General features: G+C 38.8%; 2 protein-coding genes across 10 annotated transcripts in view; one reads left to right on the top strand and one right to left on the bottom strand.

The window, feature by feature from the left end:
• The window catches only part of zmynd11 (zinc finger, MYND-type containing 11), a 31834-nt gene extending 26100 nt beyond the window's left edge, over nt 1-5734 (top strand). For all 9 annotated transcript variants that reach the window (XM_084369574.1, XM_084369576.1, XM_084369578.1 and 6 more), the window contains one exon: nt 98-5734. In XM_084369574.1, the coding sequence (XP_084225700.1) occupies nt 98-220 (123 nt within the window). In that variant the 3' untranslated portion in view covers nt 221-5734. The remainder of the gene's footprint in view (nt 1-97) is intronic.
• Nucleotides 5735-6790: 1056 nt separating this feature from the next.
• Nucleotides 6791-23695, bottom strand: part of LOC311266909 (disco-interacting protein 2 homolog C) — a 176848-nt gene continuing 159943 nt past the window's right edge. The window contains exons 26-36 of the mRNA XM_084369584.1: nt 22785-22934; nt 22537-22646; nt 21238-21368; nt 19902-20070; nt 19589-19759; nt 15780-15841; nt 11366-11423; nt 11198-11272; nt 10333-10507; nt 9571-9694; nt 6791-9434 (exon numbers count right to left, since the gene is read on the bottom strand). Of these exons, the coding sequence (XP_084225710.1) occupies nt 9182-9434; nt 9571-9694; nt 10333-10507; nt 11198-11272; nt 11366-11423; nt 15780-15841; nt 19589-19759; nt 19902-20070; nt 21238-21368; nt 22537-22646; nt 22785-22934 (1478 nt within the window). The 3' untranslated portion in view covers nt 6791-9181. The remainder of the gene's footprint in view (nt 9435-9570; nt 9695-10332; nt 10508-11197; nt 11273-11365; nt 11424-15779; nt 15842-19588; nt 19760-19901; nt 20071-21237; nt 21369-22536; nt 22647-22784; nt 22935-23695) is intronic.

Genomic DNA, 23695 nt, shown 5'->3' with positions numbered 1-23695 from the left:
GACGAGTTAAAGTCGTATCATTTTATTTCCAGGTCCTTGTTTTAACTGATCCTGTAATGTAAATGTTTATCTGTGCGACCGACTGTCTCGTCTCCAGTGTTATAACTGTGAGGAGGAGGCCATGTACCACTGCTGCTGGAACACCTCGTACTGCTCCATCAAGTGTCAGCAGGAGCACTGGCACGCCGACCACAAACGAACCTGCCGCAGGAAGAGATGAACAAGCCCCGCCCCCCCCTTCTGACCCCACACAGCACGCCATTGGCTCTCTCCTCCCGTCAGTCAGTGTCTACAACAAACATACAAACAAACACACACACACACACACACACACAAACGTCCCTCCTGCTTCTCTTCTTGCCTTCCTGAAAACTTTGTGGACCCGATGTTTTCTGCGTGAAAAGAGCAATTTGATCCCTTTTTTTTATCATTTTGTTTCTATTATTTAATGTACCCATTTTACTGATTTTTCTCTATTTTGTTTATTTTTTTCCCTCTGAATCGTGAACAGATTGCTCGAGAGCGTGGCTCAGATGCAGAGTTATGGTCTGATTTTGTGTCGTTACTTTGGATTTTTTTTTTTTTTTTTTGTTTTTTCTTTACTGAAGTGCTTATTATGAGCTCGTGTCAGAGAATGTGTTATTTAAGTGTTTAGTAACAGATGAGCATTAACTGAATACATTTTATTACCTGAATTTTTAAAAAGAAGATCACTTTTCTTACTGTAAATGCAAACACACACCGTCGATCTTACGAAAGAAACCATACTGTAAGTACCATCGCAGCGTTGAACGAGCTCTGCTTTCATAGAGAAAACCTATTTAAAAAATGACAAAAAACTGCATAAGATCTTGAATAGTGGATGAAATGGCTCACAGACGTTAATATATTTTGTTTCGTTTCTTTTTTTTTCTTGAAACTATTGTGGTGGATAGCACCTTTTATCATTTCTACCTAAAAATCTTAAAGTCACTTATTGGGAACAGGGTCACGAGGTCGGCCGTAAGAGACGCCGACACAATAAATCTTCCATGTACTATTATTATTAGAATTAATATTATTATGCACATTTTTGGAGTCTTTTTTTTTTTAAATAGACTGAAATTTTTACGAGTCGGATATTAAAGGGTTGGCATGGTGTGGAGTTTGCATGTTCTCCAGGTGTCTTTGTGGGTTTCCTCTACAGACACGCAGGTTAATGTTGCGACTCTAAATTTCCCGTCGGTGTGAATGTGAGCGTGGATGGTTGTTCTTGCTTCAGCCCCCCACGACCCTGCGAAAGGAGAAGCAGTTATACATAATGGATGGATGTGATAATGAAAAAAAGTTTTTTAATCTCTTATAAATGGGGACATGTTTAGCGATCTCGACTGAGCTGGATCGTAGGCCCTGTTCAGACCTCGTGTTAACGTCCGTCCTGAGTGATCCGATCACACGCTGACAGCTTTAAACTGCACGTGTGAACGAGGGGAAACGACATCAACAGGCAGAGTGGATAACGCACTGCCTCACGTCCACGTGTTCGACCAGTCCAACCATTGAACTTGTAACCGCGACATCACCAGACTCCCTTTAAATACTGCAGAATTTTGAGAGTTGTTGCGTGAGGAGAAAAAAGGAGCTACAAGAAATTATAAATCGTTGGTGCCTTCTAGTGAATTTGGCATTAAATGCAAAACATTTAGTTGTTTGTTACCTTTTGTAAAAAGTGTCAGTAAACAGTGAAATACATTAAACAGCAACTAATATAGGCTACTTTTTTTTCTTTTTTTTACATTTTTGACTCCCTTTAAAAGTCACTCAATTTTATGAGTTGTTGAGTTCGGAGCATGTTTATAAACTTGGTGAAATGCTGTTGATGACAAATTCTTAATTATTTGAATCTTCTTGTGAATTCGGCATTAGATGAGAAACATTAAGTTTTTGTTTACTTGTAAAAAGTGTCAGTTTGTGGGCGCATCACTGTACCAGCCTGTCTGCTTCTTGTGTGCAAAGTGCGTCTTACCTGCCGACGTGTAGCAGCTGTTTGAACTGATTTACACTAAATTCATGAAAGACGACAGCATTTTATTGACAGTAAACATGTCAAATTTTACAAATACAGTCAACGGAAACTAAAATAGGCTACATCTTTGTCACCTGTGGAGAAAGTTCCCCAGACTCCCTTGAAAAATTGCACAATTTTGAGAGTTGTTGACTGAAGAGACTCTTTTAATAAAAAAATGTGAAACAGCTTTGACAGATTCTGAGTCATTGGTGCCTTTTTGTAAATTCGGCATTAAATGCAATACACTCATTTCTGTCTTCAAGGCTACATCTTTGTCACCCGTGGAGAAAGTACCCAGACTCCCTTTAAAAATCGCTCAATTTTCTGAGTTGTTGAGTTAGGTGCAACTTTGTAAACTTTGTGAAACGCTGTCAGTGACAAATTCTTAATTATGTGGGCCTTTTTGTAAATTCGGCAAATGTTTTACATTCTTCCTCCCTTTGTTTAAAAAAAACTGCACATGGGAAAGCGGGAAAGTTAAGATCCGATCACACGTGATCACTCGAGACACGTTGCATGTTAAAACCATGTCTGAACAGGGTCTTAGAGAGTTCATCCATCATCTGACAGTTTTTTGCACACTTCAGTTTCTTAACGACCCAAACGCTTGTAATATTGCCAAAAAAAATCCAACATTTTGTTGAACCTACCTGAGAAGATGTGGTGAGTCCTCCCTCCTCCGCGCTCTCCTACAAGCTAAAAAAAAATATTTTTCCGAGCGTCGTCGGTGTCATTTTTTATAGTGATGTACACTCAAAAAAATCTTTTTCTTTTTTTATCCTGAAGTGACTAGCTATGAGACTCTTTCACTGCTTATACTGTAGTTGGTGGTCAGTGCCTGTTTCTCCTTTTTATTTTCTCACCCTCTTTAAGGCTACATGCATGTTGATAGTTTCATAGTTTGTCTTTTTTCATCATTACGGTAAAACAAAAACAACAAAAAAAAGACAAAAAAAAAGAAGCAGTGACGACGGATGGACCAATATAAAACATTATGCAAATGTGAATGATCAAATTAATCTTTTCTATCGTTTTCCCTGCGCTGGATGTCGAGTGTCGATGGTGTATAAATATGGTGCTTGGAATCTCTTTGTTTTTTTCAAAGGGGCAATGAAATTGCCAGCGTTTGATTTTGTGACACTTTTAAAGATTGTTGACTGTTTCCTCAGTTATGAAGATTGACTGAACGGAGGAAAATACTTCAGTTACTCTGTAAAGACGCTTCGCTTTTTTTACACGCAGATTACCGTTTATCAGTTTGTGCTTCTGTAAAAATGTGACAAATAAAATACCGTAAATCCTCTCACAGTGGGCAGGGCCTTTACTCACCTCAGGCGTGAACCAGGCTGTTATTATCCAACTCCTCTTATTTTTATATCACTTGTGTTGAAGTCCTGCTGCTTCCTTTTGCTGCCGATGAAAACTCAAAACTTCCTTCATCACTTAAGGTTGATTAATCAAGATAGTGCTGAAAAATGTCTGAATTGAGTCGAATCTTAGAAGTATTTACTAATATTTGTATGCTGTTTCTGCAGTGAGTACACAAAAAAATCACGTGTCACAGTTTTATACCAGCAGATCACGACACAATCTGTGCTATACACGTGTTTTATGATGCAGCTGCCAGCAGTTTCCAGCTGTGAGTAGCGTTCTTTCTTTTAGGCATTTAATTGTGGGACAACATTGTACATCAAGTTAGGACTGCAGCTAATGATTTGTTTTCATTGTAGATTAATCTATCCATTATTTAATTCGTCTGTTTAAATTATAAAATGACTGAAAAGTCTTCAGATGACTTGTTTTGTCTGTCCAACGTCCAAAATGATTCAGATTAAATGATTTAAAATGAGAAAAACAGCAAATCCTTACATTAGAAAAGCTGGAACCATCACGCTCGACTGATTAATTATTTATTTGATTCGATCAGTTATCAAAATTGTTGCAAAAAAACAGATCAATTATTATATTCTTCAGGTTTTTTGAGTGTACTGAACTCACCACAGACTAAAAACCTGCTTAGTATTTGTGTTTGGAATTGGGAAATCATTATAATCGCTCCCTTTTACCCTGGAATGCTTTTATTGTGAAATATCTACAGGAAGTGTTGAGTTTCATAAACAGCGAGACCAAAGCAAAGGCTGGTGTTATTCTATATTTTTCATATCGTCAGAAAAAGCCAGACCAAAACCAACCAAGTGTCGGTCCTTCTCCCGAACCCTCCTGACTGTTTCTGACTTCCTGTGTCGGTGTGTGTGCTGGTTGAGCTCTACAGACGGAGGAAGAAGACGCATCAGGCTTTGGAGACACAGATGATACTTGTTGGTTCATATGTGCATTGTTGGGTCTTGGTGTTTTTAATTGGATAAAGAAAAATGTAGGAATTTGTTTGAAATCGGTCCCACTATTAGAGCATTTACGGTAAACTGTTGTTCCAGATTTAAAAATGTCCTCTCACTCGTCTCCGAGTCTTTCTCTGGAAACTCATTTAAGTGTATCACTTTAAGATGTAACATGTTGTTGTACAGTTAAGCTCCCGTTTGACCGTCAGTCTGCTGCAGCTCATCATTTATTCTTTCTTCTCATTATTATTTTTAATATTTGATTTTCTGGTGAACGTTCTCTTGTGTTTCTCACGGTTCTCATCTGCAGGCTTCACGGTCAAACACGCCGTCTTTTCTCTCTCATCATTGCACTACGTGTAAATAAACTGTCGATATCTCCTCCCTCATATTATATGTACATTGTAAATGGACTCACAAAGATTTCAGCAGTTTTTGTCTGTATTCACAGCGATTCTCGATGACTGTTAGTTCTAGTTTTGTACAATGTACAACTGTTATATCATATCAGCTCTGGTTTCTGTTGTCGTCCCCCCGACGCTCTGAGCTTTGTGTCACCGTCAGTATGTTTGTGTTTTAATTGTTTTAAAACTACGGCGCACCTTCGATGTACCCGAGAATCTTTCAGTGTGTTTTTGACGTCATGTCGAAAACGATTAAATTGCACGTTGTCCCCGAGACCGTCACGCGTGTTGAAGGCGACACGTGTGAACCTCCTCTCTCCGACTGGTTTTATATTCGTCCATCCAGCCGTTCAGATTTCAGCGTGAAAAGTTTTTCTTTTTTTTTCTTTTCTCCTTAAAAACGTTTTTGACGTCATTCCGGTTTGTATCTCTGGTTTTTTAACTGCATGAGTAAAAGGTGTGTGTGTATCTACGGCTCCTTTGCCCTTTCATTTTCTCCTCATGTAAGAAAAGACATAGTTGCACTCCCTCAGAGTAATGCAAAATGACAATGATGTTTTTTTTTTTTCTTTTCCTGGAACTTCAGTTGAGCTGAATCACATCTTTTTGAAGCTGTTTTTAGCTCGAAAATCAGATCGTCGCCCAGACTTTCCACTGCTCTTATCCCAGAGTGTTTAAGTTCATCATACTGTGTGAGTACTACATGAAATCCTGCTCGTACTTACAGTATTTGTGTACTTTTACCAGAATAAAACCAGTGCAAAGTTCCTTTGTTCTCACCTCCTGTAGGTCATCTTCTGTTCTGTCCATATGTAAACTATTAATTGTGGCTTAACATTTTCTATGCTCCTGACTTTTTTTTTTTTTTTTGATGCTTTAGCTAGCAATATGTATATAAATATATTCTATGTGCTAACATGGAGGAAATAAATGTATCAACAAGTTTCCTGTGTTTCATCTTTTGTTGTTGTCGATGACTGAAGTAAAAGTTCAGTCATCATCTCTCCTCCCTCCACGCTGATGAAAGTCAGGTGAAGTCTCGTCGTCCACAAAACATTTCTGGAGCTTCACAGCAAAACAGAGTTGCAGCGTTCTGCTGAACAACTGAAGCAGCTGGAGACAACTGAGAATAAAAATAAAATGTGTCCATACAGCTCGTCTGGTGTAATCCAGTGTAACTCTTTCAGTTTAGCAGCTACAGTGAAGATGCCGGCTTAAAAAAAAAGGTGAAAATAACAATTAACATAATTCTGGTGCTTCCTGAGACTTGGATTACACCAGACGGGCTTTGGGACACTGTGTGAAGACATTTCATGATTTATTTTTTTGTTTTTTTTTTAAACAAGTCTCCAACTACTACAGGTGTTTTTGTCTGTTAAATATCAGAAAGAAAAGTGACATCTTTAAATGTTTTCTGTGATCAACAGCTCAAAATCAAGAATGTTTAGTTTGCAAAGAAACAGAGAAAAGGTGCAAATGATCACAATCCAGAACCAGAACCAGAGCGTATTTAGTGCTTTTTATCTAATACCTAATCAATGAGTGTCAATAAGTGTTTGACAGCTTAAATATTTTGACTGTTTTAGCTCTGATATAAAAAATATTTTCCAATTTGTTGCTCATCAGCTGCTGTTTATTTTTAACCAAAACTTTAAGAAAACTAAATAATTCACTGAGTTTTGATCACAAACATGTTCTGTTTGTAAATCTGTAGAAAATGTGTCAATGAATAAATACCGACAGTGTCTTTCTATATTACACTTTAAAAAAAAAAAACACATTTCAGCCTCTAAACCTGCATAAAAACATTAAGAAATACGCCAACAACCTTTTTTTTCTGTCAAAATTGTTGAAATATTTATTTAATTGAAAGATTTTATGTCAACTCAAATAAGACATTTTTTAAAACCGTTAAAAAAAACATACTGGGGGAAACATACATTTTGCTGATAAAAGAAAAAGAAACAAACGGTGAAGAAAGTGCTTTTTTTTTCTTTCCAAAAAAAAAAAAAAAAAAATCCTCGTGTGTTGAAACTCGAACATTCTCGACCAAGAAGCGCCGACCTTTGACCTCTCTGTAATGATGAGTTAAAGGGTCTCCGGGTTAAAACGCCTTCACCTTCCGCTTCCTGCTTCAGTCTTTATATTCCTGTCGTGACATCACTGTATGAGCCCTGATTGATCGGTCCATGTAAAAATATGAAGGACTTCTGACTCTGATATTTACAATAGTTACCGGCTGCTCGATGAGGATTCACCTTTTTTTTCCCAGCCGGAGGTGTTGAAAGAAAAACAATCCAGTCCTGCTGTTGGTCTGTTTCAACTGAGGAGTTTCATTCCTGTCCAATCAAAACTTTATTCCTATTTATTACATTTTTTAATGATCAGAAAACCTGTTTGTTCCCTGATGGACGTGATGAATGAAGAGTTCTGATCCAAAGTGACAAATTGGTTTGTTTTAATTCCTCCTGGCGACCACTAGAGGTCAGCAGAGGTCCTGGATCACGTTCGGGTACAGAGCTGGATAATTATTAATATTTGGAAAACTTGTCATCTCTGATTTTCCTCCCTGAACTCAGTAATTCATACTCTTGAAAATGTAATCTATTCCTCCGCCTACATTACCCACAATGCACCCAAGTTGCATTGTCACATGCAGTATGACTCCCCAAGTCCTGTAAACACACTTATAGTGTAAAATTGGCGGAGTTGCCCTTTAAATGTATCTAGACTTGAGCTTTGTTTTTTATGTTTGGCTGTAAACCCACTGAATAAATAGTGTATGTTACAATATTTGAGCAGAAATTACAGATTTCTTTTCCCCAAAAAAGCCAAATTCTCACAACTTTTCTCTTTTAAAACTTGTTTGAGTTTGACAAGTTAATTAAAGGAAATATACGATAAAAGCGAATTAAACGGCGCTCGTATCGTCTTTGACGTCGCCAAAAATGCTCAAACTTTACGCAGGATGAAGATTATTTCAGTGTAAAAACGTTCTTGATTTTATCCAGTTAAAAAATCTTTAGATTTCTGAATGACTGAAGAGAGAATCTGTTATTTAAGCTGCATTTTACATTGATTTCTTACTTTTGAGGAAATATTGAGTGCACTTGTTAGAAATTCGTGAGGATTTTTTTTTTATTTGAGGACACAAATGACCAAATTTAAAGAGCAATGTTGAAAAAAAGTCTCTACTCAAAACTTTTACAGATGTAATCTAATAAAAGTTGGTGTAAATCTCCCATCGCCGGGTGTTTTTGGATCAGAAGTCTTCACGTGGAATCAAACTCCTCAAAACTTCACTCATAGTTTTTCCTTTTGACCGAAAACATTTCAGACCAACACGCAGATAAAAAAAAGCGTTGCGTGTCAAACTGCTTCTGTCTGCTGTGAATCCTTCACTCATCTCTTAATATAATCTATAATCATATATTTCTATTTTTTCCATAATATGCTTGATGCGAGTGAGTCTCACTCCAGATAATACAACGCCTTTTTTTGTTTCTTTATATTAGCAAATATTCAAGAGCAAAACATTCTTGAACGTCTCAGTCATATACTTCTAAAAGAGAAACAAAATAAATTAAATCAGTTTCTTTTTGTACATACTTACATGATATGAATTAATGTGTCGCGTTCGCTTCGGTCGAAGCGCGTTTGTACGGAAAAATAAACGGAGTTAAAGGCTGCAGCTGTTAGTTTATGAAAGTTAGCACACTGATCTCCTGCTGAGATGTGACGGACGGACGGTTCAGAAAATGATACAAAAAAATGTAACACTTACAAAAAAACAACAGGCTAACGTGAAACAAAGGTGTCGTACCTGGCGGTGAAATGGACGGACAGCTGCGATCGCCCCGTCGGACCCCGCCCTCGTATCAAAACATATCTCGCTCTTTAACGGTTGATATCGTAAAAACCTAAAATATCATTTTTGCCACGGTTTGTTTTGTTTTTGTGTAAATACCCTTTTCAAAAAATAGCCTACACTTTTTTCGAGGACATGTTAAAATACCAACAAAACGTTTAAAACAGCCGACTTTAACGGGAAAATATAGAGTGACACGCGATTTTAAAACGCCCGGATTGCTACGTTAACGATTGTCCTCTACTGCCGCCTCCCTGACGCTTTTTCAGTAAACGATCGACACAAATGGACTTTGACTTTCTTGCTCTGGACGGGGGCGACTGCACTTCCTCACAGGCTGAGTACGAATCCCACCGAGCCTGGGAGAAAGTGCTGCCTGAGAGACGAAACTCAGGGCAACAAAGTGGCCTACTTCCTCGGCCTCAGATCTCCGGTTTTTACTCTTTCAGTCTCAGGAGCTGACCGTCTTTGCATCCTCCTCGATAATCCTTCATCCACCTTCATGTCGGGCCACCAGGGGGCGCTACATGTTGTAAGCCACGTAGATGGGGTCCAGCTGGTCGGCCAGGAAGCCGTCGCGCAGGTGCATGCGCTGCTTCTCGCCGCGGGAGTTGATGGGGATGACGCCGATGTCGACCACCACCACCACGCCCACGATCAGGTAGTGCTCCTCCAGCACCACGTTGGTGACCAGCGGGACCAGGTCCAGGGCCTCCTGCTCCGAGCCGTCCAGCTCCACCACCACCACCAGCAGGTTGGTCCACGTGAACACCGCGCTGGAGCCACCGAAGAGGAAGAAGAAACATGCCAGTGCGATTGTTTGGATCAGTAACGAATACATTTTCCCACATTTAGATGGAAACATGGTGAAACTTGTGTTTATTTGTGCGGTACTGAAGTCGTGTCTCTCACCACTCTGTGATGCTCTTGTGCGTCCTGATGACGGAGGTCTCGATGTCGATGGGGTGGTAACGCATCCCTCTGAGCTCCATGGCTTCCTCCAGAGCGCCGACCACGTACAGCGCGTCATGACGCTCTACACACAAACACACAAACTTTAGTTCTCTCACAACAACTTCTTTCTTTCTCCCGATTCAGGGTGTTTACAACACAGTGCCAATTCAATGTGGATCTGATGAATAAAACAAACCAACAAATGTGTGTTAGTAAATCATTTCACGCAGGAGAATAAAACATTAAAGTTCAGATTTTCTGCTTCTTTTTTGACCAGAACACTTTCAACCAACCCTCAAATATCTTTGAATCCAAACTTTTTACAGAATATGAATCCAGACCCGCTGGCTCAGCGAGGGTTCGGCTCTGACAGCTGACCTGCTGTTCAGATTTTTTCTCTCAACCTCAGAAGGTGTTAAATATTTCATCTGGCCTTGAAGAGTTGGCTGCCAGTGCGAGTCGTCACGACTGAACAGCTTGAGACTTTGAAGCGGTTCTTCCAGCGCAGGTCGACGTCCTCTCCTCTGCAGCTGAAGTCACAACGTGAACTCGACTTGTCTCTGTTTGCGGCGTTGAAAACGACCCGATCAGGTCTGGTGCAGGAGTCTGAGTGGTCGAGTGTACGTGACCATCAGCTCAGGCCAACACAGGCCTTTAACTACACACACTGGTCGGGCTGCGTAACCGTACAGATACATCTTAAAGGAGTCCTGTCCTCACCTCCGCTGGCGTCGGTCAGTTCGGTCCTGCGGAGGAAGCCCAGGTATCCGGTCCGAGCCCAGATGGTCTGCGTGTCTCCGAAGCTGAGCCTGGAGCTGAAGTGGTCCGACTGCAGCGCCTCGTCTCCGTACACGGTGAAGTAGCCGCTGGCGTTGTGGCCACTGTGCACCCAGATCTGCAAACACACAACGTCAGAGTAAAAATGGTGGAATACAATTAAAAAAAATGACTGATTATTTTCATTTTATTTGTAATGAATGAGTTGTGTTCATAACATGTCAAACAAAAAGGAAGAAAAGTTTCAGAAACCAAACTGCTGTTTTTAATATCTTGTCTTGTTTGAGAGGAGAACATCAGTCACATGAAGATACAAATGTTTATTTAATAAACTGCTTAAAAACAATAATGGATGATTAGAATTGTTGTTTATGATGTTGAATTCATGTCAAGTCACTTATTGTGTCATCCAACAATTTATTCCAACAAGTGTCTCATGTCTCATCATTTTCCTGTCGAATGTTTGCTTATTGATGTTTAAAGTAGTTTAGGAATAAAAAGTCTGAAATAAAACGTTCAGACACGGTGTGAAGCTTTAAAAATCACAGATTAAAGGTGTGTGTGTGTGGTTAGAAATCACAACTATTTTAATGACTTTCAGTCCCTGCAAAAAAAAAAAAGTCGTAGTTTTTAAGAAAAGCTGCAGCGAAATCCTGGAAAACTGTTTATACAGACGATGTTTGTTGGTATTCATGGTGGCTTGTTATCTTTATATATATATATGCACATAATTAATAAATAAATAATAATGTGGTCTGTTGTCGTGATCTCTGCTCGGGTAATAAAGTGATGTGAAGCTCAGACACACCTCGCCCAGATGCGACTCTCCCATTGGTCCCTTGGTCTCTGGGTTGGCGATGATGATCCGGACGCCCGGCAGAATCTGAGGAGGAACCAGAGAGGATCAACATCAACATTTATGTTATTTAAGCATTTTAACTACAGGAAACATTTAAACAAAGAAACACAGCCTCACCTTCCCAGACTCCATCAGCGGCAGGCTGTGTGGTGACCCCCTCTCCACCAGTCTGACCCTGTGGACAGAAACAGCTGCAGCTTCAGAAGAGCAAATCAACTCAACATTAAAGTTATCGGGTCGGATCGAGCCGTAACGTTTAATGTCCTCATTCTGATATCTGAGCCCGCTCATGTTACATCACAGTTGTTCCCAGGGGGCTCCAGCAGGGGGAGCGTACGACTGTGTTTTAGTCATCAGACCTGATCTGAGGTGAGTTTGTGTCTCTGAGCTTTCAGACACTCTTCACCTTCACATGAGCTCCTCAGTTATAACACGTTCGTCACCAACAGGAAGACGTGACAGTGATGTGATACAACCTGCTGAGACACAACAGATGTGTCTTGTGTTCAGTGAGACGGAGACGTTAAAACTCCCCCGAAGAAAACATGAATGATTTCAGTCCTGTTCAGTACCTGAGGTAGAGGAGCACCTCAGCCTCTCGTGGTCAAAATGAGTATTACAAAAAAAACTTCTGGCAAAAAATTTTTTTTTAACTTCAGCTTCACACACAACAATTTTTTTTCCAGTTTTACTTATTAGAAAAAAAAATCACTGGGATTACAAAATGAAAAAAGGAAAGAAATTCAGGATTTTTTTTCCAATTTTTCCATTTTTTTCTTTTTTCCAAACAAGATAATAAAAAATTCTCCTGGAATTTTTTTTTCACCTGGTTACACGTGAAAAAAATCCACTATGGAAAGTGACAAAAAAAATTTCCCTCCTGAAAATGTTTATTTATTCAGTTTCACACATGATGTTCCTGATATATTTGTGTTGTTTTTCCTAAACTGAGCCGAGTTTTCTTAACTAAACCGAACTGCAGCGGTGTGACGAGGGGCCGGTACGCCTGCTGCTGCAGCCATTTTGTTTCGGAAACGGTGAACTGTCACTGGCAACCGACCGATTCAGTGGTTAAGGTACGAGGACGTGTTGCAGGAGAGCTCTGACAGGAACACACCTGCTGCTGTTGCTCTAATCTGCAAATACGTCATTCGTGATGAAATGACAAAGACACACGCTGCAAAAACACAAACACACAAACACTCAAGTTTAAAAAAAAAAAAAGTTATTGATCCCTGAAGGAAACTGACAGAAGTGGTCGGTCAGATTACAGCGCGTCTCTGGGAGACACAGACGGGTTTAAATCAACAGTGATTACATGTAATCACGCACGCTGACAGTTATATTCATACTCAGCAGGACTGAGCCGCCGCGCTGCTCCGTGTCCTCTGGAGGAGGACGACAGCGGAGCGGTCGCCGGCTGAAGGCTGTAATGATCTGCCGGATCAGACGACAGGAAAGTGAAGTTTCTCAGACACACTGGGAAACTTTCAGGCTCGTGACGTGTTTAAATTTACATTTTACACTTTCTACTGTGAGCTGTAGTCTGCCTGAGCTGAAGTGGCCTCAGTGTTGCTCCTTTAATCCCACCGGACCACCTTGTCAGGAGCTATTTGAATAAATTGGAGTCCTGCTTGTCCTGCAGGAGTTGTTGTCCATCTCTGCTGCCTGGAGACTGACGGTGTCTCCCCAGCTGAAGGCATGAAGTCTGACACTTATGTTGAGCCCTCCAGCGGTTTTTCAAACCTCGGGTTGGTTCATAAACTTCTCCTCCGGGCCCAAACACATTCTGGAGCCTCCTGAGCTGCTATTTCTGGTGTCACCCAGCAGGAAATGTGACTCAGCCTCAGTCAGGCTGCGATGTCGTCTCAAGGAAACTTTCAGCTCCTCATTATATTCAAACTTTTAACAATCAGGTTGTGCATTTGGATCAGCATCTTCACTGCACACTTTATTTATTTATTTAGTGTTCGCCGAGCTCTCGTTCATAAAACAACCCGCTGCTTCACATTCATGAACCTCTCGCCCAGCAGAGGCTGCAGCAGGACCGAGATCCCACCGGACCCAACACACACCGACTGTGAGAGTGTGAGAGGCGGGAAACAGATACGAGGAAATACGAGAGGATGTTTCATCAATGAGCCGATCCAGACATGCAAAAACTTCCATGTAAAAAATATGAACTGAAAGCTGTTTTTAAAGGCTCTTCTTCTAAAAGTAGCTTGTTAGACACTTACGGTTCTGCTCTTTCTAGAACTTCCGGGACAAGAACCAGTGTGTAACAGATAATTCATAAGAAATGTGGCAAATAAACATTTCTGTTATCAACCATAACATATATTTAGTGTTGAGAAACTCTCAGGAAGTCCCAAACTACAGAATAAAAGTGAGCATCACTTCTACTCTCTATGACCTTGTTATGAGCGGGTGTAGAGAAAATAGTCCCACATTGAGCTCTGCTGTCAGCAGTACATGAATAAGTTAGTGTGTTTGCTGTTAGCATGTTGGCATAAAGGTATGGAGGATGATGGATTTCTAATGTAAGTTTTAGGATTTCAGCTAATGTTAGCATGTATTACATTAACATTAGCAGGTTAACATGATAAAGTTAGCATTAATCTCACAGCTGTGGCTGACTGAAGCATCTACACAGCCTGGAGATGCTGTCGTCTCATCTGTAAAGCAGAGGAGGAAAGAGTGAGGCAGCAGGACTCGACAGGTGTGTGATGTGGATACAAACAGCCGATTTAAAAAGCTGCGAGCAACGGAAACAGAAAATGTCTGCACACTGGGGAGGCGACACGAGGTCCAGGAGCTTGTTACTCTCCGAGCAGAGGACGTGTAGCAGCGACGGTGAAATGGTTCTTTGTCAAGCCATTGTTTGGAAACCACTGCCGACGCCAACGTGCAGAGGTCTTCTATCATGGATGCAAACGATGGACTGGTGGAAATTTGAATCAGTTTCAACTGAATTTTTTATTTCTCCTGAAAATGTTTTGTAATCTCAATTTTTCTGCTGAAAATTTTGTTTTTCACTGGTTTCAGACATGAAAAAAAAAATTCTCCTGATTTTTTTTTTTCCAGAAAAATGTTTTTTTTTTCCCCCTGATTTTTTTTTTCCTGGAATTTTTTTTCCTAAAAATTAATTTTTCCTGAAAAATGTTTTTTTTTCCCTGAAAATTTTTTTACTCCAGAGAATTTTTTGTAATCTCAATTTTTCTCCTAAAAATATAGTTTTTCCTGAAAATGTTTTGTAATCTTAATTTTTCTGCTGAAAATTTTGTTTTTCACTGGTTTCAGACATGAAAAAAAATTCTCCTGATTTTTTTCCCCCAGAAAAATGTTTTTTTTTTTCCCTTGACTTTTTTTCCCCTGATTTTTTTTCCCCCCTGAATTTTTTTTCCCTGGAATTTTTTTCCCTGAAAATTGATTTTTCCTGAAAAATGCTTTTTTTCCTGAAAAATGCTTTTTTCCTGAAAAAAATTTTCTCCAGAGAATTTTTTGTAATCTCAATTTTTCTGCTGAAAATTTTGTTTTTCACTGGTTTCAGACATGGGAAAAAAAACTTCTCCTGATTTTTTTTTTTCCAGAAAATGTTTTTTTTCCCCTGATTTTTTTTCCCCCCTGAATTTTTTTTCCCTGGAATTTTTTTTCCTGAAAATTTATTTTTCCTGAAAAATGTTTTTTTTCCTGAAAAATGTTTTTTTTCCTGAAAAATGTTTTTTTTCCCGAAAATTTTTTCTCTCCAGAGAATTTTTTTGTAATCTCAATTTTTCTACTGAAAAGTTAGTTTTCTCCTGAAATTGTTTTGTAATCTTAATTTTTCTGCTGAAAATTTTGTTTTTCACTGGTTCCAGACATGAAAAAAAATTCTCCTGATTTTTTTTTTCCCAGAAAAATGTTGTTTTTTTTTCCTTGATTTTTTTTCCCTGGAATTTTTTTTCCTGAAAATTGATTTTTCCTGAAAAATGCTTTTTTCCTGAAAAATGTTTTTTTTTTTTCTGAAAAATGTTTTTTTTCCGGAAAAAATATTTTCCCTGAAAAATGGTTTTTTTTCCCCCCCTGAAAAATTTTTCCCTCCAGAAATTTTTTTGTAATCACAATTTTTCTGCTGAAAAATTTGTTTTTCACTGGTTTCAGACATAAGACGGAAAAAGAAGTTTGTTTTTTTTCCTTGAAATTTTTTCCCTAATTTTTTTTTCCTGGAATTTTTTTTTCCCCTGGAAATTTATTTTCCCTGAAAAATGTTCTTTTTTCCTGAAAATGTCTTTTTTCCCCTTATTTCCACCAACAGACCGGCCCAGAGATGAATAATGATGAAAAAGTAAAGATAATGATCATCAACCTCGTTGTGTGGTTTGAACAGCTAAGGCAGGATTTATCATTGCAGAGACGGATTTATCTTTGTGTCTTCCATCATTCAAAGCTCTCAGCTATAAATCTGTGAATAAATGACTTCAGGTGTGTGGTTTGTAATGACTTCAGGTGTGTGGTTTGTAATGACTTCAGGTGTATGGTTTGTTGAACTCACCTGTCGTGCCGTAGCGCTCTCATATCAACAAACACAGTCGTGGGGTCGGGTCCTGAGGTGCCCTGAGAAACACCAACAGCAACAGTTAACACTGCAGCGTCACACAATGTCACAGCTACATGACAGAAACCTCTTCTGCTACTACGACTTCTACCTCTACCTCTACCTCTACCAGGCTGCAGTGGATGCTGCTGCTGCTGCTCGTGCATTAGTGCTCACAGAGACAAGCTTTCCCTTCACAGCAGAGGTTAAAGCTTTGGGTTTGAGAGCAAAGATGAGATCCAACAAAGATCATTTACAGGAAAACGGTGAGGAGAACAATGAGGGAGCGACAGCGGTGGAATGATTTTAGATGAAAATCAGCAAAACAAAAGTCAGATTAAAATAAAAACAAATAAATCCCAATCAGATTTAACTTGATCGACATGCAAACAACAAAAAAAGTCTTTTAGAGGGAAGAAAAGGGGGAAAGTGATATCAAACCGGGGGAAAAGAAAGATGGAGGAAAGAGGTGATGATGATGTAGATGAGTGACTCCAACATATCGACACTAAAGGAATAAATTCACGTATGACATCCATGAAAAATGATTCGTCCTGTGTCTGGTCTATATGTGTTGTAGATATCTGCTGAATGTTTTGTACTATGTGTGAGCGAGAGTGAAAGATTAAAGAAAAATCAAGAGAGAGAAAAAGAAGGAGATAGAGACCTCGCTCCGACCTTCTCTCTCCTCCTCCACCATCCCTCCTTCCCCTTTTTTCTCTCTCAGAGGTGATTCAGATTAAAACCTTTTCAGAGCCCACCACCGGACACACAGCGGCATGCTGGGAGTCAGAAGCCAACACCCAGAGCACAACATGGCAGACAGCATCATCTCCATGAGCAGCTACAATAGACCGCTGCTCTAACTTTGAAACTCCACCTGAAGAAGAATATCTAATGATTTACTGTAAAGTGTCTGGAACAGATGAGAAGTGGTGGAGAAGTTGTTTGAGAAGAGTTTTGTGGATTTCCTTTTTAAAATATTTAACATGTTTTCTTTATGTTCATTGGAAACTGTCATAAGAGCCGTGTCACACCAGAGTAGCACCATTAAATTAGCCCTGAAGGGCAGTGAAGACATTTTTTTCTGGTGATCCATTTTCCACGTCAGATCTAAAGTGTTTTCTCTCCTGTGTTTATGAGTTGAGAACTGGTGGGATTTAACTTTTGCCAGGGTAATTTTTTTCATTTGTGAAACTGAGTGGGGAAAAAATGAAAGCTGAAAATGAATATTACAAAAACAAACACGGTTTTACACTTGAAAAAAATGTCCGTTGCTTGATTTTCACAGACGAAAATATCTGGAAATTGTTTTTCCTGATAATTTTTTGTAGTTTAAATTTTTCTCCTGAAAAAAAAAAATTCTCCTGAAAATGTGTTTTTTCACTGGTTTCAGACATGAAAATGTCATTTGCTCGGTTTTCACAGACGAAAATATTTGGAAACTTTTTCTCTTTTTTTGTAATTTTAATTTTCCCCTAAAAAAAATTGTTTTTTTTTCAGTTTTTTGCTCGGCTTTTCAGATGAAAAAACCTGTTTATTTTTTTCTCCAGAAAACATTTTTTTCACTGGTTTCCCACATCTCCCCAAAAATGTTTTTTGGCTGATTTCAAAATTTCTCCTGAAAAAACTATTTTTTCTCCTGAAAAGTTTGTTTTTCACTGGTTTCAGACATGAAAATGTCCTTTACTCAGTTTTCACAGACAAAAATATCTGAAAATTGATTCTCCTGATAATTTTTTGTAATTAAAATTGTTCCCCTAAAAAAGTTTTTTTCCCCCTGAAAAAAAAAAAAAAAATTTCCCCCTGAAAAAAATGTTTTTTTTTTCCCCCTGAATTTTTTTTTTTGTCCCTGAAAAAAATTATTATTTTTTTCCCTGAAAAAAATGTTTTTTTTTTCCTGAAAAAATAACGTAAAACTTTTCAGGGGAAAAAAAAAAATTTTAGGGGAAAAATTGAAATTACAAAAAATCATCAGGAGAACCAATTTTCAGATTTTCATCTGTGAAAACCGAGCAAAAGACATATTCAGGAGAAAACAAATCTTCAGGAAAAAACCTTTTTTTTTCCACTGGTTTCCCACATCTTCCCAAATCTCCTGAAAAACATTGTTTGCCTGATTTCAAATTTTCTCCTGAAAATTTTTCTTTCCTCAATTTCAAATTTTCTCCTGAAAAATCTTTTTTCTCCTGAAATTTTTCACATATGCAGGATTTCTCTCTGTAGAAATTGGTGGTTATCTCATATTTCTGTCATGAATGCTGGTGACCAGGCCTGACTACACCTCCTGTCATCTGTGAAGGAGCGACCTGCAAACTTTTCAAAGACATTTCAACCAAAAAGGGAAACTCAGAATCTACATTTTCAGTGCAGTAATGCTTAAAAACTCTGATCTACAGCCAGCTGATGAGTGATGTGCTGACAAGCAGTGGGGTGGAGGTGGTGGTGGTGGTTCGGAGGGGGGATTGATGGTGGTTCCCTACCTGGTCGGCAAGCTTTCCCAGCCTGTGAGGCTACAGCAGCAAAGAGGGGCGGAGGAGGAGGAGGAGGAGGAGGAGGAGGAGGGTGGAGACAAAACCAAGTATGAGATATGTGGGCGGGGTTATGATTAAAACAAGGAAGGAGGAGGGAAGGAAGAAAAATGTCAAAATGGAAAAACTTAAAGAAACAAAACAAGCAGTCAGGACTGAAAAACACTCTGCAGCCAGATGTTAGTTTGGTCATTTAAAGCTGCTGGAAACAGTTAATTCAAATAAGATCAATATACTGGGTAATATCAGCTGTAATATTAGTGTATATTGACTCTGTTAATTCAAAATATGAGCCATGCAGCTAGAAATCACTGATCTCTAAAACACTGTACTGAAGATCATGTGACGTAATTATGTAAAAAATCTGTAAATTCTGTTTATAGACTTCTCAGCGTGTGAAAATTTAATAGAAATGTGGAAATAACTTTGAGTGAGATCCTTTTATTCGCCTCCAAGGTTTCTTTTTGCGAAGAATAACCTGATTTGATCCGCTTCAGGCTGCAAATCATAGCTGAAATGTAAAAACAATGATCGGCTTGAAATGGGAGGATGAGGCTGAACCCGAGAGACACACAGAGAAACATCTGAACGCCTCATGAACCGGTTTGTTTGGATGAAAGACAGCAGAAGAAGAGAAACACGCGGCTTTAATTTGACTCTCTGTCAGCTGTGATCGAGTTCACCGCACACATTTCACTCTCACACTGACTTTTCTTTCACTGGCGATCCTTTTTTCTATTCTTACACTTCAAAGACAGAAACGAGCAGATTTCAAGTTCCCAGGAGCTGTGAAAATCACTCAGCTGGTTAACTTTCAATGCAGTTGAGTTAAGTTGAGCTAAGAAAACCATTTAGACTTGTATCTGTGAGATGAGCTCACTGTCCCTGAAAGCATCACTTCATCAGCCTAAACTTTCCTCGGAGAACTGACCGCACACGTACAAACACAGTCACAAACTCAGCTGCTCTTCATTTATAAACTAATCTACAGTTAAGAGGAGTTTGTTGTCATCTTTACCGCAGTCTGACGGAGCTGTAGCTTAAATTATACAACACCTACTAACAAAGAGCCCAGCTTCAGCTACAAACATCAGCTGACGGCATAAAGAACAAGAAGCAGCCATTTTCCCTTTTCCAGCCACAACGTCACACCGAGAAATTTCCTTAACCTGCGTCACAAAGTGCGACTGAAGCAGAGACAACCAGGACCAGAGAGACAGCGGCAGAGCGACTGACCTGCAGGCAGATGGCCAGGTTGACCCTGCAGCCGAAAGAGGTGCTGACGGCTCGAGGGTGGAGCCCCAGGTCCTTGAAGAGTTTGGAGAAGGACTGCGTCAGGGCTGTCCTGGGACGCTCCTCAGCTACGACCACACAGGTCCTCACCCGAGACAAGTCCAACCCTCGAGCCTGAAGGCGAGAAGAGGGACGCAGAATGAGAAGCTGTGCTCCTCTCAGATGATTGTTTGTGAGCCTCGTCTGGTTTCTTGTTTGTTATATTCCTAAAATTTATGGAGCACAAATTCTCGTCGAGACCGAGCGCCCGTGTTACCTTCAGTGAGTCGGTCTGCAGGCCGAGGCCTTTGGTGCAGAGCTCCATGACGCTGTAGGAGCAGAAAGTGTCTCGGACTTTGAACTGACTGACGGCCGACAGCCAGAGAGCCGGGTTCACCTCCAGCTCGGACGGAGGGATCAGGATGGACTGGTGACCTGAGTACACACTGCAGACACAGACCAGACGGAGTGGAGTCAGTTTAGGGTGCAAAAGAAGGTTTTGAAAAGTTTTCTTATTAAAAATTCACTAGATTTTTCATGTGAAAAAAAACTCCTGGAAACATTTTTTACTCAAATTTATACATGAAGAAAAAAAATTCTCCTCAAAAAACATGATGAAAAAACATGAAATAAAAGTCTTTTAACTTGATTGTATACATGAAGAAAAAAATCTACTCGGTTTCACACGTGAAAAAGGAAAATCTTGAAAAATAATTTCACATGAAAAAAAATTCTCCTTAAAAATTTTTTTAATCAATTTTATACGTAAAGAAAAATAAATATTCTTACAAAAATCAGCTGTTTCACAAGTAAAAAATAAAATTCTCCTGAAAGAACAAAAACAAACATTTTTGAAAAATACAAAAATCTTCCTGAAAAAAAAATAAAATAATAATAATCTGCAAATAATATTTTTCCACTTGCTGAGAAAAATCTTTCTCCTTAAAAAAAATCAATACATAAAAACTTGATTTCAAACATTGAGATTTTTTTTACAGATGAAAAAAAAAAAAAAAATCAGGAAACTTAGAAAGATTGTTCCGCCTTTTTTTTTCACCATCTCAAATCAAACAAGAGAGAAATTTAGATCAGAGTTAGAAAACGGATCACCAGAAACCCCGAGTGAAACCGAGAAAATGGAGCCAAATTATTTTTTTTTCTTCCGATTTATTTTTTTCACCCGGTTTCACACATGAAAAAGAAAAATTCTCCTGAAAAGAAAAAAAAAAATCACTCAATTTTATTTATTTGGTTTCACTCAAAGAAAAATTCAAAAAATAAAAAAATAATAATCAACTCGGTTTCCACACATAAAAAAATCTCCTGAAAATGTTTTCAATTTTTTTTTTTTTTGTGAAAAATGTTTTTCTTCTCCCCTGAAATTTTTTTCACTCGTTTTCACACGTCAAAAGATTTTTTTTATTTTTTTTAAACAAAGAAAAAATTAAAGAAATCACTCAGTTTGAGACATGAAAAAAAACTCTCATGAAATTTCTTTTCACAGATGAAGAAAAATCCACTATATAATAAGTAATGTCGTTCTTCTTCTTCTTTCATGTCACCTGGATTCACGTTTGCCTTCTTTCATGCGTGTGTGCAGTATTTGTTCTGACCTGCAAAGGCACCAGAGGACGAAGCCCAGGCCGCAGTACGGGTCCAGGCAGATGGCGACCTCTCTGGACGGGTAAAGCTCACACTGCAGCTTGATGGAGCGGCAGAAGGCACTGGTGGCTGTGTGAGACATCTGAACAGCAGCAGCAACAGTCACCGACACACATAGACAATATCTGGATTCATATAAAGAAATGTGAATTTTCCCTTTTCTAAGTGGCAACATAAAATGTTGTTGCTTCACACACACAAAGAAACTCTCTCAGCACCTCCCGTCTGCTGGAGCTAAACATGATTAATTAACTGGAAATATGTCTGCAGCTCATCGATTAGCATAACAAAACGTCAGACGTGAGGAGCCTCTGCGTGCAGAGACCAGATGAACTGACCGACTTGTTGTTCTCATTGTGTTTTGGCACCAGCGCCGCTCGTTGTAGCTCCGACTGATCCGCTCATTAAGAACGATGATTGAACATAACGGACAGACACGTGAGATCACGAGCTGGTGTCGTGTCCTCGGCCGGCTTTTCCTTCTGGCTGATTAGTATGTGTTTGTCAGAGCGTTTGCGTTTGTCATTAATGAGGGATTTTTGTGTTTTGTTGATTGTGATTAAATAATATTGTTTATGCTTAAGATGCTCTTTGTCAGTCAACTGAGGAAACATTTTACATCTTAATAGTACGGTCAGGTATTTGTATTGAAGCTTCAGCCAGTTAAGATAAAAAAAAAAGATTAAAACCAAGATTGATAGAAAAAAAATCCTTAAATGTAAAATATTCCCATGATAAAATCATAATTATGAGATAAAAACTTGAAATTATCTGATTAAAAGATAAATTATGAGCTAAAAAGTCACAATTATAATAGAAAAACAGGCTAAATTGAAATAAAAGTCATATTTATGAGATAAAAGTCAAAACTATAAGATAAAAATTTGAAATGATGTGATTAAAAGATAAATTATGAGCTATAAAGTCACAATTACTATAGAAAAAAACCCAAAATTGAGATAAAAGTCATATTTATAAGATCAAAAATTAAAGTAATGAGATTAAAACAGCAATTATGAGATAGAAAAACCTTATTATGAGACAAAAGTCATGTTTATAAATTAAAAAGTAGGAATAATAAGATAAAAAAGTTTTAATTATGTGATAAAAAGTCAATTATGAGATAGAAAATCAGATAAAAACTCAACATTTATCTCATAATTCTGATAACAAATTACGCCAATAAACACAAATGATCCCGTGTGTGTGCGTGTGTGTGTGTGTGCGTGTGCGTGTGTGTGTGTGTTCACCTTAACTCCAGCGAGCATGCCAGTGGTGGAGACGCTGAAGTCCAGGTAGGCCAGGGTGTCGGGGTTGGACGGTTTATACAGCAGAGGAGGTTTCTTCTTTGGCAAATCATCTGAAGAGAAAATGTCTCTGTTCTTATTTTTATTCACGCGGATCAGCTGCATATTAAAAAGCACGAGCTTCATCTGTTGACTCTCAGTCACGAGTCATCAACTCTTAGTTTTCTGTGATGCACCTGTTTGTGACGTACCTGTGTCCATGACCGGAGGCCAGGTCCGGACGTCCACGGCGGCCGAGGCTTCCTTCGACCTCAGCAGTTTACAGATGAGCTGTGTGGTCATCACGCACACCGAGCGACTCACCTGCAGAGAAAACGACGAAAGAAACGCCACGTTAGCTCCTGTGTCATCCAGCAGTGTGTTCCCTCGAAACAAGCTGTTCAATTAAACTTTCCTGTGAGATTTACGGCAGAGTAACTCCAGCTCTGACCTCCGACGTCGCCTCCTGCCAGCTCTCTTAAAAGATGAACGAGGCTCATCGTTATTCACGACTCACTTTCATTTATTCACTTAGTTTTCTCTGCACCGCTGGCTGGTTTCCTGGTTTTTACAAGCTGTTGAAGTCTTTTGCCTCTGAACTCCATCTTTCTTCAGCTCTCACTTAATCCTTTGGTTGTTAAGAGCTGAACATGATCGACTGTTTGGATCCTTTTTACATTTTGAGGCACTGAAAGCTGAAAGCGTTCATCATTTATTTACTTAAATGTGTCATTAAGATAATTTCTTTTCCTGATTAAGATGATTAAACTCACTTTTCTCAGATTGCATTTTTAAGAAGGTGAACTTTTCTTTTCTTTTTATGTTAATTTTTCAATTTTATGTTGTACTTCTGTTATATTTACATTCACACTCACTGTATCTTTATAGTTTTATTATGTCCTTTAAGTACTTTTAGTATTGTTTCTTGTTTTGCACCGCAGTAAACTTACTTGGCAATAAAAGTAATTCTTTTATGCATCATGGGTCTTAAATAGTTTGTTTTTTTAATGCTCACATTGAGAATAATATTAAAACAGGTGATTGGAAGCTCAGTGGGAGATGGTGACTAACTAGTTTCCTTAGAAATCTTCTTCTTTAGAAACCATAAATAATATGTTTTTAC

This window comes from Pagrus pagrus (genome assembly GCF_965226575.1).
Source record: "Pagrus pagrus genome assembly, chromosome: 12".
In the NCBI taxonomy this organism is placed as follows: Eukaryota; Metazoa; Chordata; class Actinopteri; order Spariformes; family Sparidae; genus Pagrus; species Pagrus pagrus.
The sequence above is the reverse complement of the archived record's forward strand: the minus strand, read 5'-3'. Positions and strand labels throughout refer to the sequence as shown.